A 22,777-nucleotide genomic window follows, 5' to 3' on the forward strand; every position below is an offset into this window, starting at 1 on the left:
ATTACGGCCAGGACTGAGGTTTTGAGCCCAAGGGAGATTCCTTTCAAAGCATGCTGGCTTTCCTCTCCTTTCCTCTTATATCCTGAGACAGAGACAGAGTATGTGTGTGAGAAGACTATAAAAGTGAATAAGGAAAGATTACCGACTTCAGGAGGAAACAGGAAACATGTAAAAATGTAGGGTTTTGGTTTTTGTGTATCCTTCCCTGAAGTGTTCTCCTCCCCGGTAACTTTTCCTGGTAGTTGCCAGAACCCACTGATTTGCAGAAGATGCAGACAGCGACAGAACTTGCGCAGCACGGAGGGAAGCCATGGAGCACACTCAGGGAAGGGTCCCAGGGTGGTGACCGTCCACTGTTAGCAGGCCTCAGAGGCCTGTGGGGATGACGGCTGGTAACATGCAGGGCCTCAGTTTCTCTCCCAGTCTCAGGGATTCTGGTTCTGTTGCTCTAGGGTGGGGCCAGGAATCTGCGTGTCTCACCTATCCCTCAGGTGATTCTGATTCTGTGCTGCTGGTTCTCAGGGCCCCCTCCGTGAGGAATGCTGCTTCTGGAGGGGAGGCCTCTGTGTAGTTCCTCTGGAGGTAAAGGGGCCTCAGCAGGAGGCAGGACAGAGCCAGCTGGTCACCATGCAGAGGTGTCCCAAGGGGATGGAGTTTTGAGGATTCTCACCACAGATGAGTGAATAAAAGAAAATGTATTTTTAGTAGAAACAGGGTTTCACCATGTTGGCCAGGCTGGTCTCGAACTCCTGATCTCAGGTGATACGCCTGCCTCGGCCTCCCAAAGTGCTGGGATTACAGGCATGAGCCACCGTGCCTGGCCAGGACTGAGGTTTGAGCCTGAGGGAGATTCCTTTCCTTTCAAAGCACGCTGGTTTTCCTTTCCTTTCCTCTTATTTCCTGAGACAGACAGAGCGTGTGTGTGAGAAGACTGTAAAAGTGAATAAGCTCCTTAGCTTTACCAGAGGCGGCTCTGGGAGGCACAGACAAAGTATGAGAATTGGAGTTTTCAGACCTGGGTTCAAATTCTGCCTCTTCCCTTTCCTAACTCTGTGACCTAAAGCAAATAACCTGAGCCCGTTTCTTCAGCTGCAAAATGAGGGCCTAACGATTCTTCTCTCACAGGGTGGGTGTGAAATGGAGCATCTTGAAATTCAGTATAAACGAGGGGCTTTTCCAAGGCCACAGTGCCCTAAACCTCCTCCCCCATGCTTTGAAAATAACTTCCCGAGAACAAGCCTCCAGGAGGCCTCTCCTGCCGGGTCATCCAGTGCCCCAGCTGTTGGAAATGAACGTGCTTGGTAACTTAAGGAGCAAGTTCTCGGGGGTCAGCCTCTCATCTGTGACTAATGGTGAAAGGTTTCTCAGGTGGAAAAATAGTGGCCTTACAAACAGTATTGAGTGGGATTTTGCAGAGTGGACTTTGAGTAGCACCCGGAAAGGACAGCCCTAGGGCCATGGAGGAAGTCAGTGGGACAGGATGCCCTTGTTCACACAGAAGGCTTTTGGCTTTGTGTATTTTGTGCTGCTCGGTTGTGTGACCTGATCTCTCTCTTTCCTGCCACCCCCCACTAGGGAGGAGAACGGCCGAAAATTAGCCTGCCGGTGTCTCTTTATCTTCTGTCACAGGTATGCTTGATCATTCACCAATGTCCCCACTACATTTGGGGTCCCTTGGTGTGCCACTGCCTTGCAGGAAATCCCCAGGCCTTATCACCCCATCTTCTCTGTGTCCCCCATCCTAAAGTAAAATAACAGCAAAACAAAGGGGCTTTCTGTTTTCCAGGCACTAAATAGAGGTAGTGTGTATCTTTTTCATGGTAGGAGATGGAAATCCAAAGAGAAATGAAAAATAAACCAAACCTGACTTGTGTAGTTGATTTTTTACCATGAAGACTGAGGTTTCCAAAACAACTGAGTGCTTGAAATATCCTGGAAATGTGGGCTGCAGCGCTTTTAACTCATGCAGCTTTGAATGAAGCCCCACATTGCAGAACCCACAGCGTGCATACATATAGCAACCTTGGTGTAACAAACTTCCTGAAATGAGGCTATTTTTAAAGGGCTTTATCGCGGTTCTAGTTCCCAGATTACCTCGTGGAAGGGATCTTGTAGCAGCCTTAGCTCTCAGATTTGTGTCTTGAGCCAATTTGTCTCCCTCCCCTCCTTAAACAAGTGTGTTTCCTTCGTGTAATTATGTAATATTTACAAGAAGGGAAAAACTCCATGGCGACCCAGTTACATAACTTTAAAAATATTTTTATTACAAGCAGTCCAGACTCTCAGGGCATCTCATTAGACTATCAAGTAGTCCAGCATTTACCCAGAACTCTGTTTCCGCTTTTGCAATGGCACAGGTATTTGCTTTGATGAGGAACTGTCCTTCTAACTTGATCCCCAGCTGTTTTGAATTTGGGGCGGGGTTTTTTCTTTTTGGCCCAGGAGGAGAGGTTCAGAGGCCACCTCCTCCCCAGCAGGTAGGCCGATCCGGACATGTCCTGACTATCACTCACAGCCGGAAGTCCTATTCTGGGGCTCTGTTTGCTTAGAGCTCTGCACGGGGCCAACTTTGTCTGAATGCTGCTCTGTACGGCGCTGAGCGCAAACCCCAGCCTCTCCTGGCAGCTTTGTTCTGCTGCCTCTTTCCAAGTCTGCCGGCATCTCCTGCTTGGGATTCTGGGAGTCCAGCAGGACCCAAGCAAACCAGTTCTCAGCCCCAGGAATCACATGGAAAGCATCCCCAGGACCCTTCAGCTGCTGGAGCATTGCCCGGGCAGGGTCTCCTCCAGAGAGCATGGCCGCCAGCCACCCACGGTGGGAACGTCAGTGGAGAGAGTTACGCCTTTTCTCTGAGACTCCTCCCTCGCCGGTTTGCTTTGTAAAGAACCAGGAGCCCATGCACCCAATTACTTGTCTCAATATCTCACAGAAAACATAGCTTGTAATTCGGTATTCCTTAAACTTGAGTAATAGATCCCTTTTAAAAATAAACAACGTAGAGCCCTGTTTCCCGCTGCATTTTCATTTAGCTTAATGAAAATATGACCTAAATGTGTGGAAAACCTAAATCAGGTATAAATCCTGTGTCCTTAAAGCCCCTACCTCAATATTAAATCATTGCATACTTGCAAATTATTTTACAAGCATAACTAGAAAACCATGAAAATTTTCGTGGATGACATTAATTTGGTGTGACAGGTGATGCTGTCCTCCTAGAACTAAACTGCTAACAGAGTGTGGTGTGGGCAGCTGGGCCAGGCTTTTTGAGTCTGGCCTGCACGTGCTTCCATGTACCCTGCAGTTCCTCGCCCTCCCTCTTTTTCGGGTTCAGAGCCAGGAAGATGAGCACTGTGCCTGTCCACAGGCAGGAATTGTTTGCTTTGTTCAGGGGATCCTTTGTAGGTGCTCACTGAATGCTTGTGGACTGAAAAGAACAAGGAATAAATGATCAGTTAAGGCTGCATTCGTACAAGGTACGTAACATCTGAGAATGAATGGCCACAGTGATCAGTGTTTTGTTTTGCTGGTAGCGTGATGTGTGGCAGGAATTTGGCCATAAGGAAGGTGAGAAGAATCATCATTGCTAACATTTGAGGGCCTGCCAAACCTTGGACATGGGTTAACTCATTGAATCATACTGTGCGGTCTCTGTATTAGAAAAGGTTCCCAGTATTTTAAAAAAAGATTTTTATCGGCCATTTTTTATAGGGAGGTGCCACATGGCCATTCTGCCTGTACCTTTTATCTAATTTGAATTCTATGTATTTGTTGGAATAATATATTCCCCTTGTTCAAACAGTACAAAACATAGCATGGGAAAAGTCCCTCTCTCAGTCTATACCCTGGGCACCCAACCTCACTCCCCAGAGGCAGCCTGTGTTGATTTTTATCTTCACTTTTTAAAAAATAATTTTTTTAACGTTTTTTAAAGTTAAAAAGTTCAAACAGGTAAAAACCGGGTTTCTTTTCTAGTTTTGTTCAGGCTCCTGACTTCTATCTCCAGAGACAATTAGGGTTATCGGGTTCTCGTGTGTCCTAACAGAGACATCTCAGGGCTTCTCAACTAGGGGTAATTTTGCCCCTCAGGGGGTACCTGGCAATGTCTGGGGAGACACATTCAGTTGTCATGACTGAGGCTGGGGTGTCACTGGCATCTAGTGGGTAGAGGTCAGGGATGCTGCTAAGCAGCCTGCAGTGTCTGGGACAGCCTCCCTCAACACTCAGTTACAGCCCAAAGTGTCAGTGCCAAGATTGAGAAACCTTGGCCTATGCATATGTAAATAAGCAAATGCAAACATGCACACGCTTTTGTATACAAATGGTAGATAAGCCACACCCTGTGCTACACCCTCTTGCCTTTACATTTTTAAACAAAATAGCAGGCGTGTCTAGGCCAGCTTTGCAAGACAGTTTTGAATACCCTGATTCTTAAAGCTGGTCCTCTGAACATTGGGCAACAGGTGTGGGAGCAGGGCCAGCTTAGCCCAGAGCCAGCCCTCTGATTTTACATCCTGGCCCGGTTGGGTCTGCCTCTGTCTCGTGTGGTTTTCAGCCCCAGAGTTCGCATACCTACTGACGATGCTGTGGAATCTCCGTGTGCCAAAACCCACCACAGGGTCAGAGCTTCTTCCCGTGATGGAATCTCTGTGTAGCCAATCCTCTGCCAAGTCCTTGATTGGAACAAAACTCTCCGGCCCCTTCTTCTTGTATCACTAAAGTATTGGGACAGTGCCTTCTAGTCTTCTCATAATCAAATTTGACACTAAAATGCCCGTGGAAGGGAAGGAGTGTGCTGGTTTGGCTGTTCTTTCCCGCATTGCTCCACTTCAGCCGGATTTGGCTTTACCCAGCCATGAGGGACAGTCTCGCATTAATGCATTTCCTTCCGAGGAAGAGCAGCCAGCCAAATAGGCAACAGTCTGAAGGAGAGGCTGACCTTACGAGAGTAGAACTGAGTCCTGCTTCCTGTGCTTCATTCTTCGGATTTTACATCATAGGAATTACTGCTTAATACAGGACTTAGGTAGCCCAGCCTGGTCGCTTCTGATCCAGGAAGCAAGAGGTTGAAAATACGGCACACTTTCATGCAAATCCCGTTTCTTTTTTTCCATCAGGTCTTCTTAATTATACATCATGCACCGCTGGTGAACTCGTTAGCTGAAGTCATTCTGAATGGTGATCTGTCTGAGATGTACGCTAAAACTGAACAGGATGTTCAGAGAAGTTCTGTAAGTCATTAGCTTTGGGATTGTTTGACCTTAGTAAGAAACCATTGCTCATTTTGCTAATCCGTGTTTCTCTAAAATCAGAAACTAACGTTCTGAGTATATAGCAGTGATGATGCATAAGCTAGTCCAGGATTCAGTGAACCTAATCAGAGTCTTGATTGCATACCCAAGAGAAGCTGGGGTCAGGTACCACGTGGATTTGATTGATTGTGTGTTCTTAAACATGGAATTGTACCACTCTGGGCCTTAGGTTGCGTATCTGTGAGACACTGTTATCGGTACACAGAAAATGCCTTATCAGAGGAGCTAATGTCTACAGAAGCTGGGTGATGAACATCCATGAATGACTCAGGCCCCAGGTGAAGGCAGTAGAGAGTGGTGAGGGGTGTGGCAAATTGGAGCGTATATGCCACCTTGGCGAGCAGCTCCTGTTCCACCCTAGGCTGCTGCTGTTCTGCAGAAATATGGATATAGGATTACTAAGTTTTTTTCATGTTTCTAGAGAAGCAGGAAATCTGCATTGTTATGTGTAATCTCTAGTTTTAAATGATCATCCAGCTTTGGACTAAGTAGCATGTTTGTGGTCTGCAGGAGTCTTGGAGTTCCATTTGGTACACTACTGAGGGAAAACACCTGATGGCCAGTGTTGTGACTTCTTTTGAAGCTTTCCCATCTTGTCCTTTGTATATCTCTGCTGTCATCCCTCACATCCTGCTCACATGTCCTTAGCTCCAGCTGCCTTATTCCTGGTCTGACTTGCTTTTCCCCTAGCATGTCCAACATTTGTGCCTTTGAACCTGTGCCTTTACCATACCCATAGCCTGGTTCCTGATGCACCTGGTTCCCTCTTTTCAAAGATCTTATCCACTCTAAGCTCCTTATGGCAGGGATCTCACCTGTCACTGAATCAGCTGCAGCCTGGGCTGCACAAATACTCATCTCACTTATGCTGAGCCCAGGCTGCAGCTGATTCAGTGACAGGTGAGATCCCTGCCATAAGGAGCTTAGAGTGGGTAAGTGAGATGAGCACGGTGTGTTTTATACAAGGGCTGTTTCATACAGGTTTCCTCTCTGCAGCCTGGTGCTCAGGCAGTGGCCAGGCTGGTAAAAGGACCAGCTCACCCTGGGGTAATAGATTTGCTGCCCCACCTGCATGAATGGGTGAAATGTGACCCTGTGGATGAAAGGCCAGCACTACATGGAGTACAATTACAAGAGGCCCCTGCCCTTCCGCTGTTTTTGGTGTATGATGGTCTGGCCAGGTCATTTTGTTATTCAGGGGAGCATTAGTGCCTCTGAAAAGCTTCCCAGAAACTCTGTGCTTGTTAGTGGTGGTGGCATTAGTTCAGCTGAATTGAATGGGGCCTTTTCATGGCCCCTGTCTGGCCTATCCCTTTCATAATTCATTCAGCAGTGTTGATGAAGCTCTTTCTTTGGGCCAAGTATCATGCTAGTTCTGGGGATACACAATGTCATAAATAGTCTGTGCCACATTCGAGCTTTACAGTACAGTAGAGAGATGAATATGGATCAGATATGCACATAACTCATTCTCTCAACTCTTACAAGTGCTCTAAAGGGAAGAATTGTTTGGTGAGAGGATTTGGCCTAGAGGTGACAGGGGTGATGTGTTAAAGACTTTCCTAGCGGTCCATCTCATGACAACACACGATCTGGCAAATGTATAGCTGACTCAGAGTTTATGGGGCCCTAGATATTTCTCTGCAACTTTCTTAAAGTAGCATTTGCTAAATGAATGTAAGTCACGGAAAGCTGAGTCAGCAGAACCAGCAGGGCCTCCGGTTAGAGGTGCCCAGTGCCCCGCCAGCCACCTGGCCTTGGGCAGGTTCTTTCACTCCATTTAGAAAACAGGCAGCTCAAGCCCTGCTCTAGAGAGCTGATGGATATGGGGGCAAAATGTTAAGTGCCTGCTGGGCGCGGTGGCTCACGCCAGTAATCCCAGCACTTTTGGAGGCCGAGGCAGGTGGATTTCGAGGTCAGGAGATCAAGACCAGGCATGGTGAAACCCCATCTCTACTAAAAATACAAAAAAAATTGGCCGGGTGTGGTGGCGAGCACCTGTAGTCCCAGCTACTCGGGAGGCTGAGGCAGAAGATGGCATGAACCTGGGAGGCGGAGCTTGCAGTGAGCTGAGATTGCGCCACTACACTCCAGCCTGGGCGACACAGCAAGACTCCATCTCAAAAAAAAAAAAAATATGTATATATATATAGAGAGAGAGTGCCCATCAAGTGCCTGATGGGTTGCAAACTGGCTACTAGACCCATTTGGTTTGGTCTGTGCAGTGTTTAAAAGAAAATTTTATGAATTGCCAACTTTAAAATTAGGAAGAAAAGTCTAGATTTTTGGAATATTCTCCAACAGTCAGAAGATCTGGTCCCCATCAATGCACGTTTCTACAGGAAGCTTCACAGAGCCTGCTCCCATCAGATGAAGTGTGTTTACTGTGAAATCTGCCCACTGCTAACTGGGACTACACTGATGTTAAAGTATTGGGCCTTTTTTTTTTCTGTTGCGTGATTTCCAGACCTGAAGATGGCTGCTGTGGCTTCATCTCAGATTGTCTTACTGTAAGATACCCTCTGCAGTGCTGAAGCTAGACTTGGTGTTCTAAGACGAAATGAGAGATTGCTGGGCTCTCGGGTTTGCAGCATTGTTTATTTTTATTTATTTGTTTATTTATTTATTTTTTTGAGACAGAGTCTGGCTCTGTCGCCCAGGCTGGAGTATAGTGGCATGATCGTGGCTTACTGCAACCTCTGCCTCCTAGGTTCAAGTGATTCTCGTGCCTCAGCCTCCCGAGTAGCTGGGACTACAGGCATGCACCACCACACCCGGCTAATTTTTTTTGTATTTTTAGTAGAGACGAGGTTTTACCATGTTGGCCAGGCTGGTCTGGAACTCCTGGCCTCAAGTGATCTGCCCGCCTTAGCCTCCCAATGTGCTGGGATTACGGGTGTGAGCCAGTGCGCCCCGCTTTTATGCAGTTTTTTTTTAATTGAAATTTTTTCTTGAGATAATTATAGATTTGCATGCAGTTGTAACAAATAATACAGAGAGATCTTCCTCAGTTTCCCCCAGTGGTAACATCTTGCAAAACTCTAGTACACCTTCACAAGCAGGATGTTGACAGTGATACATAGGATTTACGTTTGAGCAAAAGCAAATTGCAGGTTACTGGCAACCTCTCAGTTTAGGACACTGGCTGTAGTTGAACCATTGTCAGGGGAAGTTTTTAAGAGATCTGTCCTCTCTCCCGATATGGCCTCTTCTTGGGATGAAGGTCTCATCTGCCTTGTGAGAGACACACGTACTGCCTTTGGGACATAAGTGCTGGTTGTGGTGGACACCTGAACTGAAAATGAGACTCTGTAGTGTGGAGGGAATTGCCAGCCCACATGTGTCAGCTTTCTGCTTCCAGTTACTACCTTTCACCTTTTTGTCAGTGTGAAGTTGAAGTTGGTTGTAATCTGATGACTATCGTTCAGGTTTGGGAAGAGCACAGGCTGAATTCCTTCTGTGAGTTGTTTGACAATAGTCCTGGTACGATTTACCTTCCTTCCCTATGAGCGAGAACAGTCTCCTATTGTTTCCTGCCCAACTCGGATGTGGTTTGATCATACTTGTTTTAAGTTTCTTGGTCTTTTTTAACCTACTTTCTCCTTCCCGTAATTTGTAGATAAGTTACTGGTATTGCCTCATTTTTACCAGCAGACCTTTCACAAAACCAAACCAAAATTGAAGAGAGAGAAGCAGAGGGGAGATCACAGTTATTTGAAAGGACTGTAATTTAGGGTTAAATGGAAAACAATCAGCATGGTTAGATGAATGTCTAATTGAAATTCGTCTGTGCATTAAAATCATATGGTTCCTGCTAAGGGCTAATTCTTGCTATAATTCGAATGCAGAGCAGATAGTGTTTCTTGTGTGGGGAAACTGAGTAGGAGAACACTAATTCTGAAACTGCTAGCATCTCGTTGTTTTTACAGAATGAACATATAGATTAGAATTTGGGATATGCATCATTACTTGTAGGTACTTTTTTTAGATGACTTTTTTTTCCTCTTGGGTTTCTGTGGAATAGTTTCCTGCATTTTTGCATTCGTTCATTTATTCATCTGTTCATCCATTCCTTCAGCAGCCATCTGTTGTGTACTTTTGCTGAGAGATGAGGGATGTGGCATTGCACTGGAACGACCTGACCCCTGCCCTCCCTGGGCTTCCCTCGTCCCACGAGGACAGGGACCATGTCTTGGAGATGCCTGTGCCATCCTGGGGCTTGCCAGAGATGCCCAGGAGGTGTTCGGTGTAGGAATGAATGACTCAGTGGGTGCAGTGGTAGCAGAGTCACAAGGGCTCTCGTGACATTCTCATAATGACTTTCAGAGCAGAAATCACTTCCTAGCCTGCCCCTTGAATGCTGCCTTCTCTTTGCCTCAGTGGCTGGGTTTGGAGTGGGCTGCTTTTTTTTTTTTTTTTTTTTTTTTTTTTTTTTTTTGAGACGGAGTCTCGCTCTGTCGCCCAGGCTGGAGTGCAGTGGCCGGATCTCAGCTCACTGCAAGCTCCGCCTCCCGGGTTTACGCCATTCTCTCGCCTCAGCCTCCCGAGTAGCTGGGACTACAGGCGCCCGCCATCTCGCCCGGCTAATTTTTTTGTATTTTTTTAGTAGAGACGGGGTTTCACCGTGTTAGCCAGGATGGTCTCGATCTCCTGACCTCGTGATCCGCCCGTCTCGGCCTCCCAAAGTGCTGGGATTACAGGCTTGAGCCACCGCGCCCGGCCTGGAGTGGGCTGCTTTTGGTGCTGTTCCATGTTCCACCTCCAGAGGCAGCCTTGTGGAGTGGGTGCTATAACCAGTTTCACTGGGCTCCTCAAGTCCTGGCCCCTGATTTTACTAGGTGTTCCCGGGCCTCAATTTCTTACCTCGCCAGTGAGAATAGCAAACGTGGGTTTATGATGAGAATTAAATGCTGTGTAAAGTGCTTACTCCAAAGCCTTTTTATGTACACAGCAAGTGCATAAATATTAGATGTTGTCATTATAGTGACCTTAGTTCCTGAGGCTGCACAGTGACCTTCCACCTCCTACCTGGGACCTCCTTCCCTGGGCTTACGAGCTGTCTCTGGACTGATGAATGTGGAAACACACACCATGCGCCCCTCAGGGAGGTGGCTTTTGAGCAGATACCAAGGCACAGAGGGAGAAGTATTAGTAATAACAGTGATGATGAAACAGCACCAGTGTTATAGCCGTTGCCATTGAGTGATGGTAGGTGAAGCCCTCTGTGTGTATACTGTGCTCTCCATTCAGCCAGACCCAGATTTAATTTCTGGAAAGTGCAAATATTGTTTTTTTTTTTTTTTTTTTTGAGACAGAGTCTGGCTCTGTCGCCCAGGCTGGAGAGCAGTGGTATGGTCCCAGCTCACTGCAGCCTCAGCCTCCCCAGGTCAAATGATCCTCCCACCTCAGCTTCCTGAGTAGCTGGGATTACAGGCACATGCTACCATGCCCAGATAACTTTTGCTTTTTTTTTCTTTTTTTTTTCTGTGGAGACAGAGTTTCGCCATGTTACCCAGGCTGGTCTCGAACTCCTGGGCTCAAGCAGTTCGCCCACCTCGGCCTCACAAAGTGCTGGGATTACAGGCGTGAGCCATCACAGCCAGCTGGAAAGTATAAATACTTAACTGCTAATGTAGGTTCATATGGTTGGCTGGTTGTGAAGTCAGGGTCTAAGGATTCTGGGGCAGAATAGGCTTGCTTACTCCCAAATAAGGACATTGACAGTCTGTCTGTAGTTAGCAGTTTAGCAGTTAGGATGGTTTCCAGATGATTCTCTGGATACCTCTCACTTCTCCTGCTTCAGGCTCCCTAGTAGCTGGGACTACAGGCGCCTGCCACCATGCCCGTCTAATTTTTTGTATTTTTTAGTAGAGACGGGGTTTCACCGTGTTAGCCGGGATGGTCTTGATCACCTGACCTCGTGATCCGCCCGCCTTGGCCTCCCAAAGTGCTGGGTGAGCCACTGCACCCACCCTGCAGGGCTTTCTTTATAACTCAAACTTGTATCTGATGTTAGCCTCCTACGTGCTGAATGCATTGGGCTGGATAGCACCTCTTCCGGCCAGGATTAGAATTCCTGAGTCTTTTAGTGACCCTGACTGTACTCATGATCCCCCAGATAATCAGTGCTGGTTCCAAGGCATATACATTCTTCTTCCTGAAAATGCTGATAGGCTTCTGGGAGAAGGTTGATTGTGAATATCAAAGGGTAAAAATAGACTTCTATAAATTAAGGGCCTTAATTGACCCATCGCAAACATTCCCACAAGGGAATTAGAGCTTGGTGTATATTCTCCCTTTTGGCTTTGCCATTGAGGTCTATCCCCTAATCCCTCAATGCAGTTACAGCTCCCAGGTGCCATTCTTGCCCACCAAAGTATTGAATGTGGCAGCTCTGGTTCACATTTAAAAGGATTTGATAGAATCAAAATCCAGAGTGCAACATGAAGTCCAGTACTAAGGAGCGTATTGTTGTCTGAGAAACAGTTGCCTCTCCGTGTTTCCTGGGGCAGAAGGTGGGCTGGACAACTGGGGAGGGTCTCAGAGTGTCCCTTAGTACTTGCAAAGGGAGCAGACTTCAGTCAGGGCTGCAAGTGACTGTGACCAAAGACCAGGAGTTTTGACCTTGGGCCAGCTAGCCAGAGAAGGGGCAGGGGCCTTCATTGCTACATCCTGTAGAAGCCAACTGGTAACAATGGAGTGGGCATAGTGGGCAGGGATGGGGGCAGGAGGCAGATGGGGAAGCAGCCTTGTGACTCAGACCCTAGCTGGCTTTTCTGTATCTGTCCTGCAGTGTGACACAGAATGGGCTGGAGGCAGCTCCATGTAGAATGGGGACCTTTTCTGGTTGTATCAGGCCATTGGTGGCTTTTTCTGGGTTTCAATTAAAATCAGAAAATTGAGGGTGAGGACAGACAAATGAGGTATGCCTCTGTCCCCTGTGGCATTGTTAGTTTTCATGACTGAGCTAGCGTCTTTGGACATTTGAGATTTTTAACCTGACTTTGAGTTACCTGAAGCCAGGTCAGTATTGTTTATTCAGATATTCAGCAGATAAATATTGGGTATCTGCTGTGTGCCAGGCACTGTTCTAGGCCCTGGAGATATATACCCAGTGAACAAAGCAAAAACCTTGACTTCCAGGAACTTGGGTCTCATGCAGAGAGACAGAGGAGCAATAAAGCAAATAGTAGGCCTCGGGGCACATTAGATGTGAGAAGCCCTGGGAAAACAGTAGTGAAGCAGAGGATGGACATGGGCAGTGCTCAGAGACTGGGGTGTTACTGTTCTCAGTAGGGTGACTGGGGTTGGCCTCGTTGGGAAGGTGAGGTGGGAGCACAGACTCAAAGGAAGCAACAGAGTGAGTCATGTTGATATCTGGAGGAAGAGCATTTTGGTCATAAAGAACAGCATGAAACTGGGAGGCGGAGCTTGCAGTGAGCCGAGATCGCACCACTGCACTCCAGCCTAGGCGACAGAGCGAGACTCCGTCTCAAAAAAAAAAAAAAAAGAACAGCCAGTTCAAAGGCCCTGCGGTGAGATGGTGCCTAGTGTGTTGGAGGACGAGCAGAGGGCAATGTGGCAAGGGGATGGGAAGTAGGAGATGAGGTTTGGAGAGAACAAGCATCCGAGGCACATGGCGCCTGTGTGCCATTGCAGGACTCAGGAGTTGCTGTGGAAGAGGACTGGAACCTCTTCGTCATTGTGTCCCCATGTTTAGCATGGTTCCTGCAGTCAACGTTGATTGTCTTGATATGAGAAGTCTCGGTATGGGAATCAAACACGTATCTCTAATGAGCAGTGGACATCCAGTCTTAGGCAGTGTCAGAGTCCTTGAAACTGGTTTTGCTATGGAATGCTTTGCCTGATGGGAGGTTGGGGGCTGCACGTGAGCAAGAAGGGGGCATTTGGCTCACTTCTCAGAGTTCCCTGCCCTTTCTGGGCATTCCAGCACAGTTCACAACAGTGGGGTGGTGGTGTGAGTCATTCGTTTCATGCCTGAGGGCAGTGCAGCTCTCATCCCTGGAGGTGATTAGTGAGTGGGGGTTTCCCTAGAGAGTTCTGAGGCCAGTTGAGTAGCAGATCCTGGCTGGCCTGAAATTGATTGCCTGCTGACCACTTGCTGGGTTGCTTATAACCTGGCCCCAGGACAGCTTCCTGGTAGCCTCCAGATAAGCACGGGAACAGATTTGTGAGCTTCATGGGCAAATAAGAAAAAATACAATACTTTACTGTTAACCACAGTCACCCTTCTGTGCAATAGGACACGAGATCTCACTCCTCCTGTCTAATTGGAACTTTGTACCTGTTGACCAACCTCTCCCCATCTTCCCCATCCGCATCCCTGCATCCCCTCCCTGCCCAGTCTCCTGTAACCACTATTCTCCTCTCTACTTCTATGAGATCAACTTTGTTTAGATTCCACAAATGAATGAGATCATGCTAAAGGAGAGGTTTTTGAATGTTCTCACCACAAAGAAATGATAAATACATGAGTTGATGGATATGCTAAGTACCCTGATATGATCATTACATGATATACACATGTATTAAAACATCAGATTGTACCCCATAACCATGTACAATTATAATGCATCCATTAAAAAATTAAAAAAGAGAAAAAGATAAGATTAAACAGCTTTATTCACTCAAATAATATTGTGCTGGGTGACACTTGAGTTCTGGGTGGGTCATTTTCTGACATGAGCAGAATGTGCTCTATCTGTGAAGCAGAGGCTGGCTGCCATACTTCCCTTGTGCAATGCCTGCCGTGAGTAATTGTTGAGCGCCTACAAGTTGCAGGCGGGTGCCATAAATGAACAAGACATCTGTCCCTTTCCTGATGGTCTGTTTGTGGGGGATAGACAGTAAGCCAGCTCATCCTCACAGATTTAAGATTTGGGTGTGGGAAGGAAATAGAAGCAGCTTTGGGAGGTGTGGTGAGGGAAGCCCCCCTAAGGAGGGAGCCTAATATTGAGAACTGAGGTCAGGGAGCTAGGCCTGCTGAGAGTTGAGGGGTGGGACGGGGGGACATGGCCAAAACATGAAAAACGGTGAGTCAGAGACCTCTGTGGGAATGAGTTAGATGTATATGGGATCAGGAGAGAGGCCAGTATTCAAGAAACATCCTGGGTTGGCAGAAGAGAGGGACAGTTTTCGTTTTATAGGAGATGAACCTGGCTAGGCTTGGTGGTTCATGCCTGTAATCCCAGCACTTTGGGAGGCTGGAGTGGGCAGATCGCTTGAGGCCAACCTAGACAACATGGTAAGACCCTGTCTCTACAAAAAATACAAAAATTAACCAGGTGTGGTGGTGCGTACCTGTGGTCCCAACTACTCAGGAGGCTGAGGTGGGAGGATCTCTTGAGCCTGGGAGGCAGAGGTTGCAGTGAGCCATGATCACACCACTGCACTCCAGCCTGGGCAACAGAGTGAGACTCTGTCTAAAAAAGAAAAGAAGGCAAGCCTACTTGTTTGTCTCATTGAACATCTCATTTCATGCTCATAATGAAAGAGAGCGAGGTGATGTTATTGTCACATGCTCCCCATGAGGAAGCCAAGGTTCCCAGAGGTTAAGTGATTAGGATTGCAGGTGACCAGCCCCAAATCTCACTGTTTGTATTCCATGTCTTTTTATCACCACTTGCAATTATGTTTTCCAGTTTAGCATGAGATGTCGGGGTAGTGTGGCATTTTGGGCTGTTTCGAGTAACAGAATAAGCAATATTTTACAGTTCATCTTTTTCAAAATATAGTAAAATACTCTTTCCAAAGAAATACCAAATAAGTGCTTGGTATGTCATTGTTTAGTAAGGGAGTGTGAGATGCCTAATTTTGTGTGATTGAAGAGGCCTGTTCAATGCTCGTGAGGATCTTGCAATTAATTCATCCCACTAGCATTCCCTCTTGATTGAATGCCAGAGACAGTGCCAGACATACTGCTTGGCATTGAAAGCGACAGAGAAGATGACCTGGGATGGAGAAGGCAAGGGAGAGGAGGCTGGCCTCCTACAGACTTAGTGACATGCCAGAGGTCACTTTCCAAGAAGAAATTGCAGCACCGTCTTGATGTTACCTGCTCCTCATCTCAGCATCAAGTGCTGAGCACGCGGCTGCGAGAGGCCTGTGAGTGCTGTGAGTGTGTTCCAATTCCTGAGAGATGCCTTGCTTTATGCTTCTGCAGCTGCAACACCCCTGATAACTGGTAATTCATGGAGAAGAATGCCATGTTCTCCTTGTTAATGGAAGTGGCCTGCTACCTCCGCATGTTCCCCACTCCATAGCTTTCATCTTCCCCTTTCCATTCGGTAGTGCTGTCAAATTGCCTCACTGATGTTGCAGCTGTGTATTCTTCATGCGCGTTTGGGCTTTGGTTCTGCAGCTCCACGCGGCTCCTGGATTGGCGAGTAAGGCATGTGTCTATACATCACCCCGGGGTACATCACCCAACTGGTGCTTGCTTGCCAATCACCTCCTTCTGAATGAGAACAGGTTCACTCTGCTGCACTGTCACACGGCTTCCTTTTTCAGCCAATGGCCAAGCCATGTGCTACAGTGCTGTTGGTGACAGTGGGTGTGATCCCCTGTGACTTTTTGTCTGTGTATTTGAGATAAAAATGTGGAAAGATGCACGTGTCTGTGGTTCCAGCTACGTGGGAGGCTGAGGCTGGAGAATCACTTAAACCCAGGAGGCGGAGGTTGCAGTGAGCTGAGATCGCATCACTGCACTCCAGCCTGGGTGACTAAGTAAGACCCTGTCTCAAAAAAAAAAAAAAAATGTGAAAAGAGTCACATTATAGACAACCATGTAATTGTCAGGTCAGAGGGCCACCTGTCAAGTGATATATAAACTGCCACTGCTGTTTTGTTGCGAAGAACCACCTGTTTCTCTGATTAGTGTGACATCAGCATGGCATAGTCTTAACGTCAGTGCTCCCGGGAGGCTGGCCCAGCATTGGGAGGTGCAGCAAATGTATATGGAAGGGAATGATGTTTCAGCCATGTGGCAGGAAGGTTGTGCACCTAGGCACTGGAGCTAGATTCTTCCTGGGTTCAAATCCTGCCTCTGCCTCTCACTAGTGGGTGATCTTGGGCAAGGTCCTCACCTGTGTAGTTCCTTGCCTCATTTGGTTATTTGTAGGATAAAGCAAGACAATGTGTATAAAGTGCTCAGAGCCATGCTGGACACATTTTAAGTGCTCACTGAGTATTCGGGATGGCTGTTATTACCTAGAAAGAGTAACAAGAGTGTGCCATCTCTTGGCACCTCTCAGAAGCACTGTTGGGGAGATGCTAATATGATGCCCATTGATGGCTGTGGAAACTGAGACCCATAGAAGAGAAGGTAGGAAGCAGTGGAGCCAGGACTCAAACTGCGGTGGGTGGGACCCTGGGGCTCTGAATCCCGTCCTGATTTTGTACCTTGCTCCGTACCTTGCCAGTCCTGGCCGCTGAGGCTGGAGATGAGGAAGGTTAGCCAGGGGCCCAGGAGCATGTCGGGGAGGCTGAGTCTAGCCCACTAACAAACCAGAAGGCCAGCGAGCAGTAAGTTGCTAGGAGCTTGGGAGTCCAGTTTATGATTGTTCCTTAAAAGCCCCTCCCCTGCCCTGTCTTCCATCGTCATGATCTATTTGCCGGGGGGTTGGAGGGCAATGAAAATTTCTCTGGTGCCCCCTTGCACCAGGCATTTTGCCTGTTGGATCCCACACTACCCCCATGGTGGCGCGTGATATGGAACTACTCTTGTCTCTGTTTTACAGATGAGGAACTGAGGCTCCTGTGGTCAGGGTCGCTTGGCTAGTAGAAAGTGGGTCTGAGACTTGGAGCCAGGTCTGCCTGGGCATGTTTTTTGTTAGTCAACATGGCCTGCCTCCTTTCTTAAGGGGAAAACCTTTCTCCTCCTTCTCAAATTGTTTAGCAGAGCTGTTTGAGGAAGCATCCTCAGAGGGTGAGTGGGCTCGGCCTGGGAGAGCCTGGAAGGGTCTTCTTAGCCTGATTACCATGACAGCTCCAACAGATCCAAACAGAATCCCAGGCACCGGGATCTCTCCTTCCCTTACCTGATGCCTCTGGCCACCGGTCTCTCTTTCTTTCCTTCGTGCTCAACCAAGATTCTTCCCTGGGCAGGCTACTTGGTGCCCTTACATCCCCTTTCCTGGTCACTCGCCAACCACTGCTTTCTCCCCTTCCTGCTGCACCACTGAATAGATGCTGAGAAACCCACTCAACACATTGCATCTGTAGGGCACTGAGTCAAGGCATCCGATATCTCTTCTGAGGCAGTGAGCGTGAAGAACCCCTTTATGAGCAGCATGGGCCAGCGCCTGGCTGAGAGGCTACTGGCTGGCCCGGGACCACTGCCCTGACTTCCTGCAAAGTCCAGTGGCTGTGTGTCTGCTCCTGCCTGGGGAGCTGACCGAGCACCTTGGGTCCGAAGGTGCCACTACTGTCACCAAGCACCAGGCCCAGGTGACCTAGGCCTTAGCAGAAATAAAAGGCGAGTGACTTCTGGGCACACCTAGCGAGCTGGCTCCTCCTGGGCTCTGAGCTGGCTTTCCTACTATTGTCTTCTTCCTGAACATGCTGCTGAACTCCTGTTGACATCCAAGACTCATATCACTCATTTCCTTCTCTAGCAAGCCCTCCTAAGCTCCCCTATGCCTCCCAGCCCTGGCACATTTTCCCTCCCTTCCTCTGCGGCCCCCATCACTCTTGTGTGAACCTCTTCTCTTCTAGCATCTGTACAGGCCGTGTGGCAATAAATGCAGGATTCACTGGAATTCACCAGGATTCACCTGTCTGGGGTGAACTGTGGGCTCTGAGAGGTGTAGCCTATGGCTTCATGATCTTACCTGAGCTCCCCTCGTATCATTAGTGGTCAGTGAATCCAGCTGTCCTGCCTGTTCACTTTCTCCTACCTTGTATTTAGGGCATTACAGCAATTCGACTTCATTGAAAATCCTCTTGGTAAACTTGTTGGTGTTTTTTGTTTGTTTGTTTTTGAGACAGGGTCTTGCTGTGTCACCCAGGCTGGAGTGCAATAGCATGACCACAGCTCACTGCAGCCTCAACCTCTTGGGCTCAAGTGATCTTCCTGCCTGAGCCTCCCGAGTAGCTGGGACTACAGGCATGCACCACCATACCCAGCTAATTTTTGTATTTTTTGTAGAGACAAGGTCTCACCATGCTTCCTGGGCTCATCTTGAACTTCTGGGCTCAAGTGATCCTCCTGCCTTAGCCTCTCTAAATCTTGGGGTTACAGGCGTGAGCCACTGCACTCAGCCTGGGAAACTTTTTAAATTGAGGAATCACATAAATACAATAAAATACATAGAAGTTTAGTAATCTTAGATGTACTGCTTGATGATTTTGTACACATGATTATATTCATGTATAATTCGAGTCAAGATGGAAAGCATTTCTGGTTTTCCCATAAAGCCCCTCCTCAGTTTGTAACCTATACCTCCACCCCACCCAAGAGAATCATCATCTTAACTTCTAAACTTGCCTTTTCAAAGTTTTTTTAAAATTGTGTAAAATAAGCATAAAATTCACTCTCTTAACTATTCTTAAGTGTTCAGTGGCATTAATGCATTCTGTAAAGATATTCTTTACACTTAAATAGTGTTGGTAGTATTTTCTTGTGCTGGTAATAAAATTTTCTAGTGCTGGTAATAAAACAACTGAATGATGTAGAAGTAGGTAGAGCAGAAAGTGAAAGTTCCTCCAACCTCAGTATCTTCCTCAGAGGGAACCACTGTTCTTAGTTTGTATATCCTTCCAGACCTTTCTCTGTGTATTTTCATGTAATTATCAACCCAGGAATACATGATATACATGTATGTTTCAGCTCTATAGTTTTATTTTAACCATAAACTGAATCATTAATTGTTGATTGCAAGTTGCTTTTTCGTGTGCAGCCTGTGTCCAAGTCTTTGTAAGCTGCTGTACCCACACCTGGTGGAACATGTTCTATTTGACATCTGTCTTCTCAGCCATGGGTCTCCTCTCTTTCCCTCAGGCACCCAGTCTTTGGTTGTTTCCATCCTCCCTCCCATACCTGTTGCTGCCCTTTGCAGAGTTTCTGCACTCAGATTCTTCCATTCCCTGAAAGACTGACCCCTGGGGACTCACCTTTCCCAAAGTATTTGACGTTTGAAAAAGCAAGGACCAAAGCCTTACGTGAAGGGGTTCAAGGCTGATGGAAGACATCATTAACCAGTAGGCAGGTGCAGGCACTTAGGGAGTAGTTAGGCCCCAGGGCACCTCTAAAATGTCATTGCTGACTGTCAGCTGGCCCTGACCCCCTGAAGCCAGCCCAGATATCCAGCTGCAGAGCTCAAGGCTCCCTTGTATTTCACTGCAGTCGGCAAGGAGACTCCTTCCCTTCATGCTCCTCCTGCAGCCCAGCTTCAGCACGTGGTGAAACCTAAACCTGTGCCATTTGGGAAACGTAGACCTTCTTTGCAGAATCCTTTTCCCTGGGGCATGTGTTGTGTACTTTCTTTTTGAGAAAATCAACCCAAACGCCTTCTGATTTCTTACTCTGAAGTGGGCTTTTCCACTTCTGGTTAGTTTGGGTGAGCTTGCTCTTTCATTGTGCTATGTTTAGCTCCTGAGAATGTTTGGCTTTTTTTCCCCTTCTTTCCCTCCCTTCTCCTCCTTCTCCTTTTTTCGTCATTCTGTCTTGCCCTTTGGGTACAGCCTGGTACAAACATTCATTCCTACAGCCATGAGCTTACTCAGCAGCAGCCTGTCCGCCTCTGGTCCAGGTACTGTGGGGTAGAGCTGAGAGCACAGTGGTGAGAGACGTGACAGGGACCCTTCTCCTGGGGGCTTCAGATTGGAGCATCCTTGGAGGCTGGCAACCAGAAGGAGGGTGACAGGAGCAGCAGAAATTGTCACAAATCTCTGCCCACACTTCCCAGCCAAATTCTACCAGCCTCTGCATGCTACCTGTGATGTTTTGGTGTTAGCTTTAAGAAAAAGAAAAACAGGCCGGGCGCGGTGGCTCAAGCCTGTAATCCCAGCACTTTGGGAGGCCGAGGCGGGCGGATCACGAGGTCAGGAGATCGAGACCATCCTGGCTAACACGGTGAAACCCCGTATCTACTAAAAACACAAAAAATTAGCCAGGCGTGGTGGTGCGCCCCTGTAGTCCCAGCTACTTGGAGGCTGAGGTAGGAGAATGGCGTGAACCTGGAAGGCGGAGCTTGCAGTGAGCCTAGATCGCGCCACTGCACTCCAACCTGTGTAACACAGCGAGACTCCGTCTCAAAAAAAAAAAAAAAAAAAAAAACAAAACAGGTTTTTAAAATATAGAATAAAAGGAAGCAAAAATAGTCTATGTCCAAATGACCCCTGCTGAATTTTTATTATATATATATATTTATATTTATATGTTTAGAGGCAGGGTCTCACTGTGTAGACCTGGCTGGTCTTGAACTACTGGGCTCAAGCGATGCTCCCATCTCAGCCTCCCACTGCTGGGATTATAGACATGAGCTCTACACCCAGCTGAGTGTTTAAAGTAAAGTTAATATATGTACATGATTAGAAATCTCAAACCAAAAGGTATTAAAAAAAAAAAAAGTGATGGCCGGGCGCGGTGGCTCAAGCCTGTAATCCCAGCACTTTGGGAGGCCGAGACGGGCGGATCACGAGGTCAGGAGATCGAGACCATCCTGGCTAACATGGTGAAACCCCGTCTCTACTAAAAAAATACAAAAAATTAGCCGGGCGAGATGGCGGGCACCTGTAGTCCCAGCTACTCGGGAGGCTGAGGCGAGAGAATGGCGTAAACCCGGGAGGCGGAGCTTGCAGTGAGCTGAGATCCGGCCACTGCACTGCAGCCTGGGCGACAGAGCGAGACTCCGTCTCAAAAAAAAAAAAAAAAAAAAAAAAAAAAAAAAAAAAAAAAAAAAAAAAGTGTGCTTGTGTGGGTGTATACACAGTGCCACTCATTTTTTTATTCCCCCAAGATGCCAATGCATTCTTAGGCATCTTTCCAGGAAAAGTTGTGTTTATACCATCATGTGTAGCCTTTGAAAAGCTTTACCTGAAAGGGACCCTACCGCGTACTCTGTTCCTGCCTTTTCGTCCTGGTGCTGAGTCTCCATCAGTTTACCTAGGAATAAAAAGGCCCCAGTCTTCCTAGATTCCCACCCTTTGGACAAACAGATCGTAATTACCTAACAACTCCCCTATCGATGGACATTTAGGTTATTTCCAGTTGTTGACTGGAAGGTCGTGTTATAAAGGTTTGAAATTTCCCCAGTAAGCATGCCCTCCCACACCAGACACCTGATCACTGAGAAAAGCAGATCCCTTTGGAAAGTTTTAAAATTCATTCTTGCAGCTGATTTTTTTTTCTTTCTTTCTTTTTTTTAGATGTAGGCAGGGAAAATAAGGTAACGTTTTGTGTTGAATGTTCACCGTTTCGGCACTCTCTGAAGGAACTTTATTATTTATTTATTTATTTATTTTGAGACGGGGTCTTACTCTGTTGTGCCCAGGCTGGAGTGCAGTGGTTTGATCTTGGTTTACTTCAACCTCCGCCTCCCAGGTTCAATCAATTCTCCTGCCCCAGCCTCCTGAGTAGCTGGGACTACAAGTGCCCATCACCACACCTGGCTAATTTTTTGTATTTTTAGTAGAGACGGGGTTTCACTATATTGGCCGGGCTGGTCTTGAACTCCTGACCTGAGGTGATCCGCCTGCCTGGGCCTGCCAAAGTGCTGGGATTACAGGCGTGAGCTACCATGCCCGGCCTCTGAAGGAACTTTATATGCATGGGTTCCTTTGGTTCTAGGGGGTCGGAATTACTCTCCCCATGTTTTAGAACAGGAACCTGAGGCCTGGGACGGGCCAGCTGGGTTGGGGTTCAGACCACTCTGGCCAGCCCCAGGCGCTGAGCACTGTGTTTCACTTCGTCAGTTCTGCCAACTTGTTCTGTGTATCTGAGTCCACACAGAGCTTAGGGAGGGGTTTCTACATCTGTCCGTGTGAATTTCTGCTCATAATTTCAAACTAGGGGACGTTTTGCCCTGCGCTTGGTCTCTATTTTCTGTTTCTCAAAGCTTTGATTGCTGTGTGGCCGGCTCTGAAATTCTGAAATTCACTAGGAGTCGGCAGTGATGGGAGGAAGCTAACTTCCTGGGTTAGATGCTTCAGGAGAAGATGAGAGGGCGACTAGGCTGCATTCGATCACCCAGCCTCCTAAGTGGGCTCTGATGGATGCTGTCTGTCAAGCAGTGCATTCTCAGAACGCTCCCTTCTGGGGGCCCTTGGTTATTGGCGTCTGTAATATGCTATCTGGGTTTCCTGGACAGTAGAATCATGTAGCAATTTATCTGTCATTTTTTTTGTGGTTGAATAATCCACAGTGGGCAAATAAAAATTAATGTTTGTATTTGGATGCTAATTCAGCTTTCAATTAGGTTTTGTTTTGAGCATTATTGAAATTAATC

The 22,777-nt window shown here is 47.4% G+C and overlaps 1 protein-coding gene across 6 annotated transcripts in view; it reads left to right on the forward strand.

Moving 5' to 3' along the window:
• CLEC16A (C-type lectin domain containing 16A) overlaps positions 1-22,777 on the forward strand; it is a 239,121-nt gene that overhangs the window by 33,885 nt on the left and 182,459 nt on the right. For all 6 annotated transcript variants that reach the window (XM_010370242.2, XM_010370239.2, XM_010370240.2 and 3 more), the window contains 2 exons: positions 1,576-1,629; positions 5,115-5,228. In XM_010370242.2, the coding sequence (XP_010368544.1) occupies positions 1,576-1,629; positions 5,115-5,228 (168 nt within the window). The remainder of the gene's footprint in view (positions 1-1,575; positions 1,630-5,114; positions 5,229-22,777) is intronic.

Source organism: Rhinopithecus roxellana, chromosome 20 (assembly GCF_007565055.1).
Source record: "Rhinopithecus roxellana isolate Shanxi Qingling chromosome 20, ASM756505v1, whole genome shotgun sequence".
In the NCBI taxonomy this organism is placed as follows: Eukaryota; Metazoa; Chordata; class Mammalia; order Primates; family Cercopithecidae; genus Rhinopithecus; species Rhinopithecus roxellana.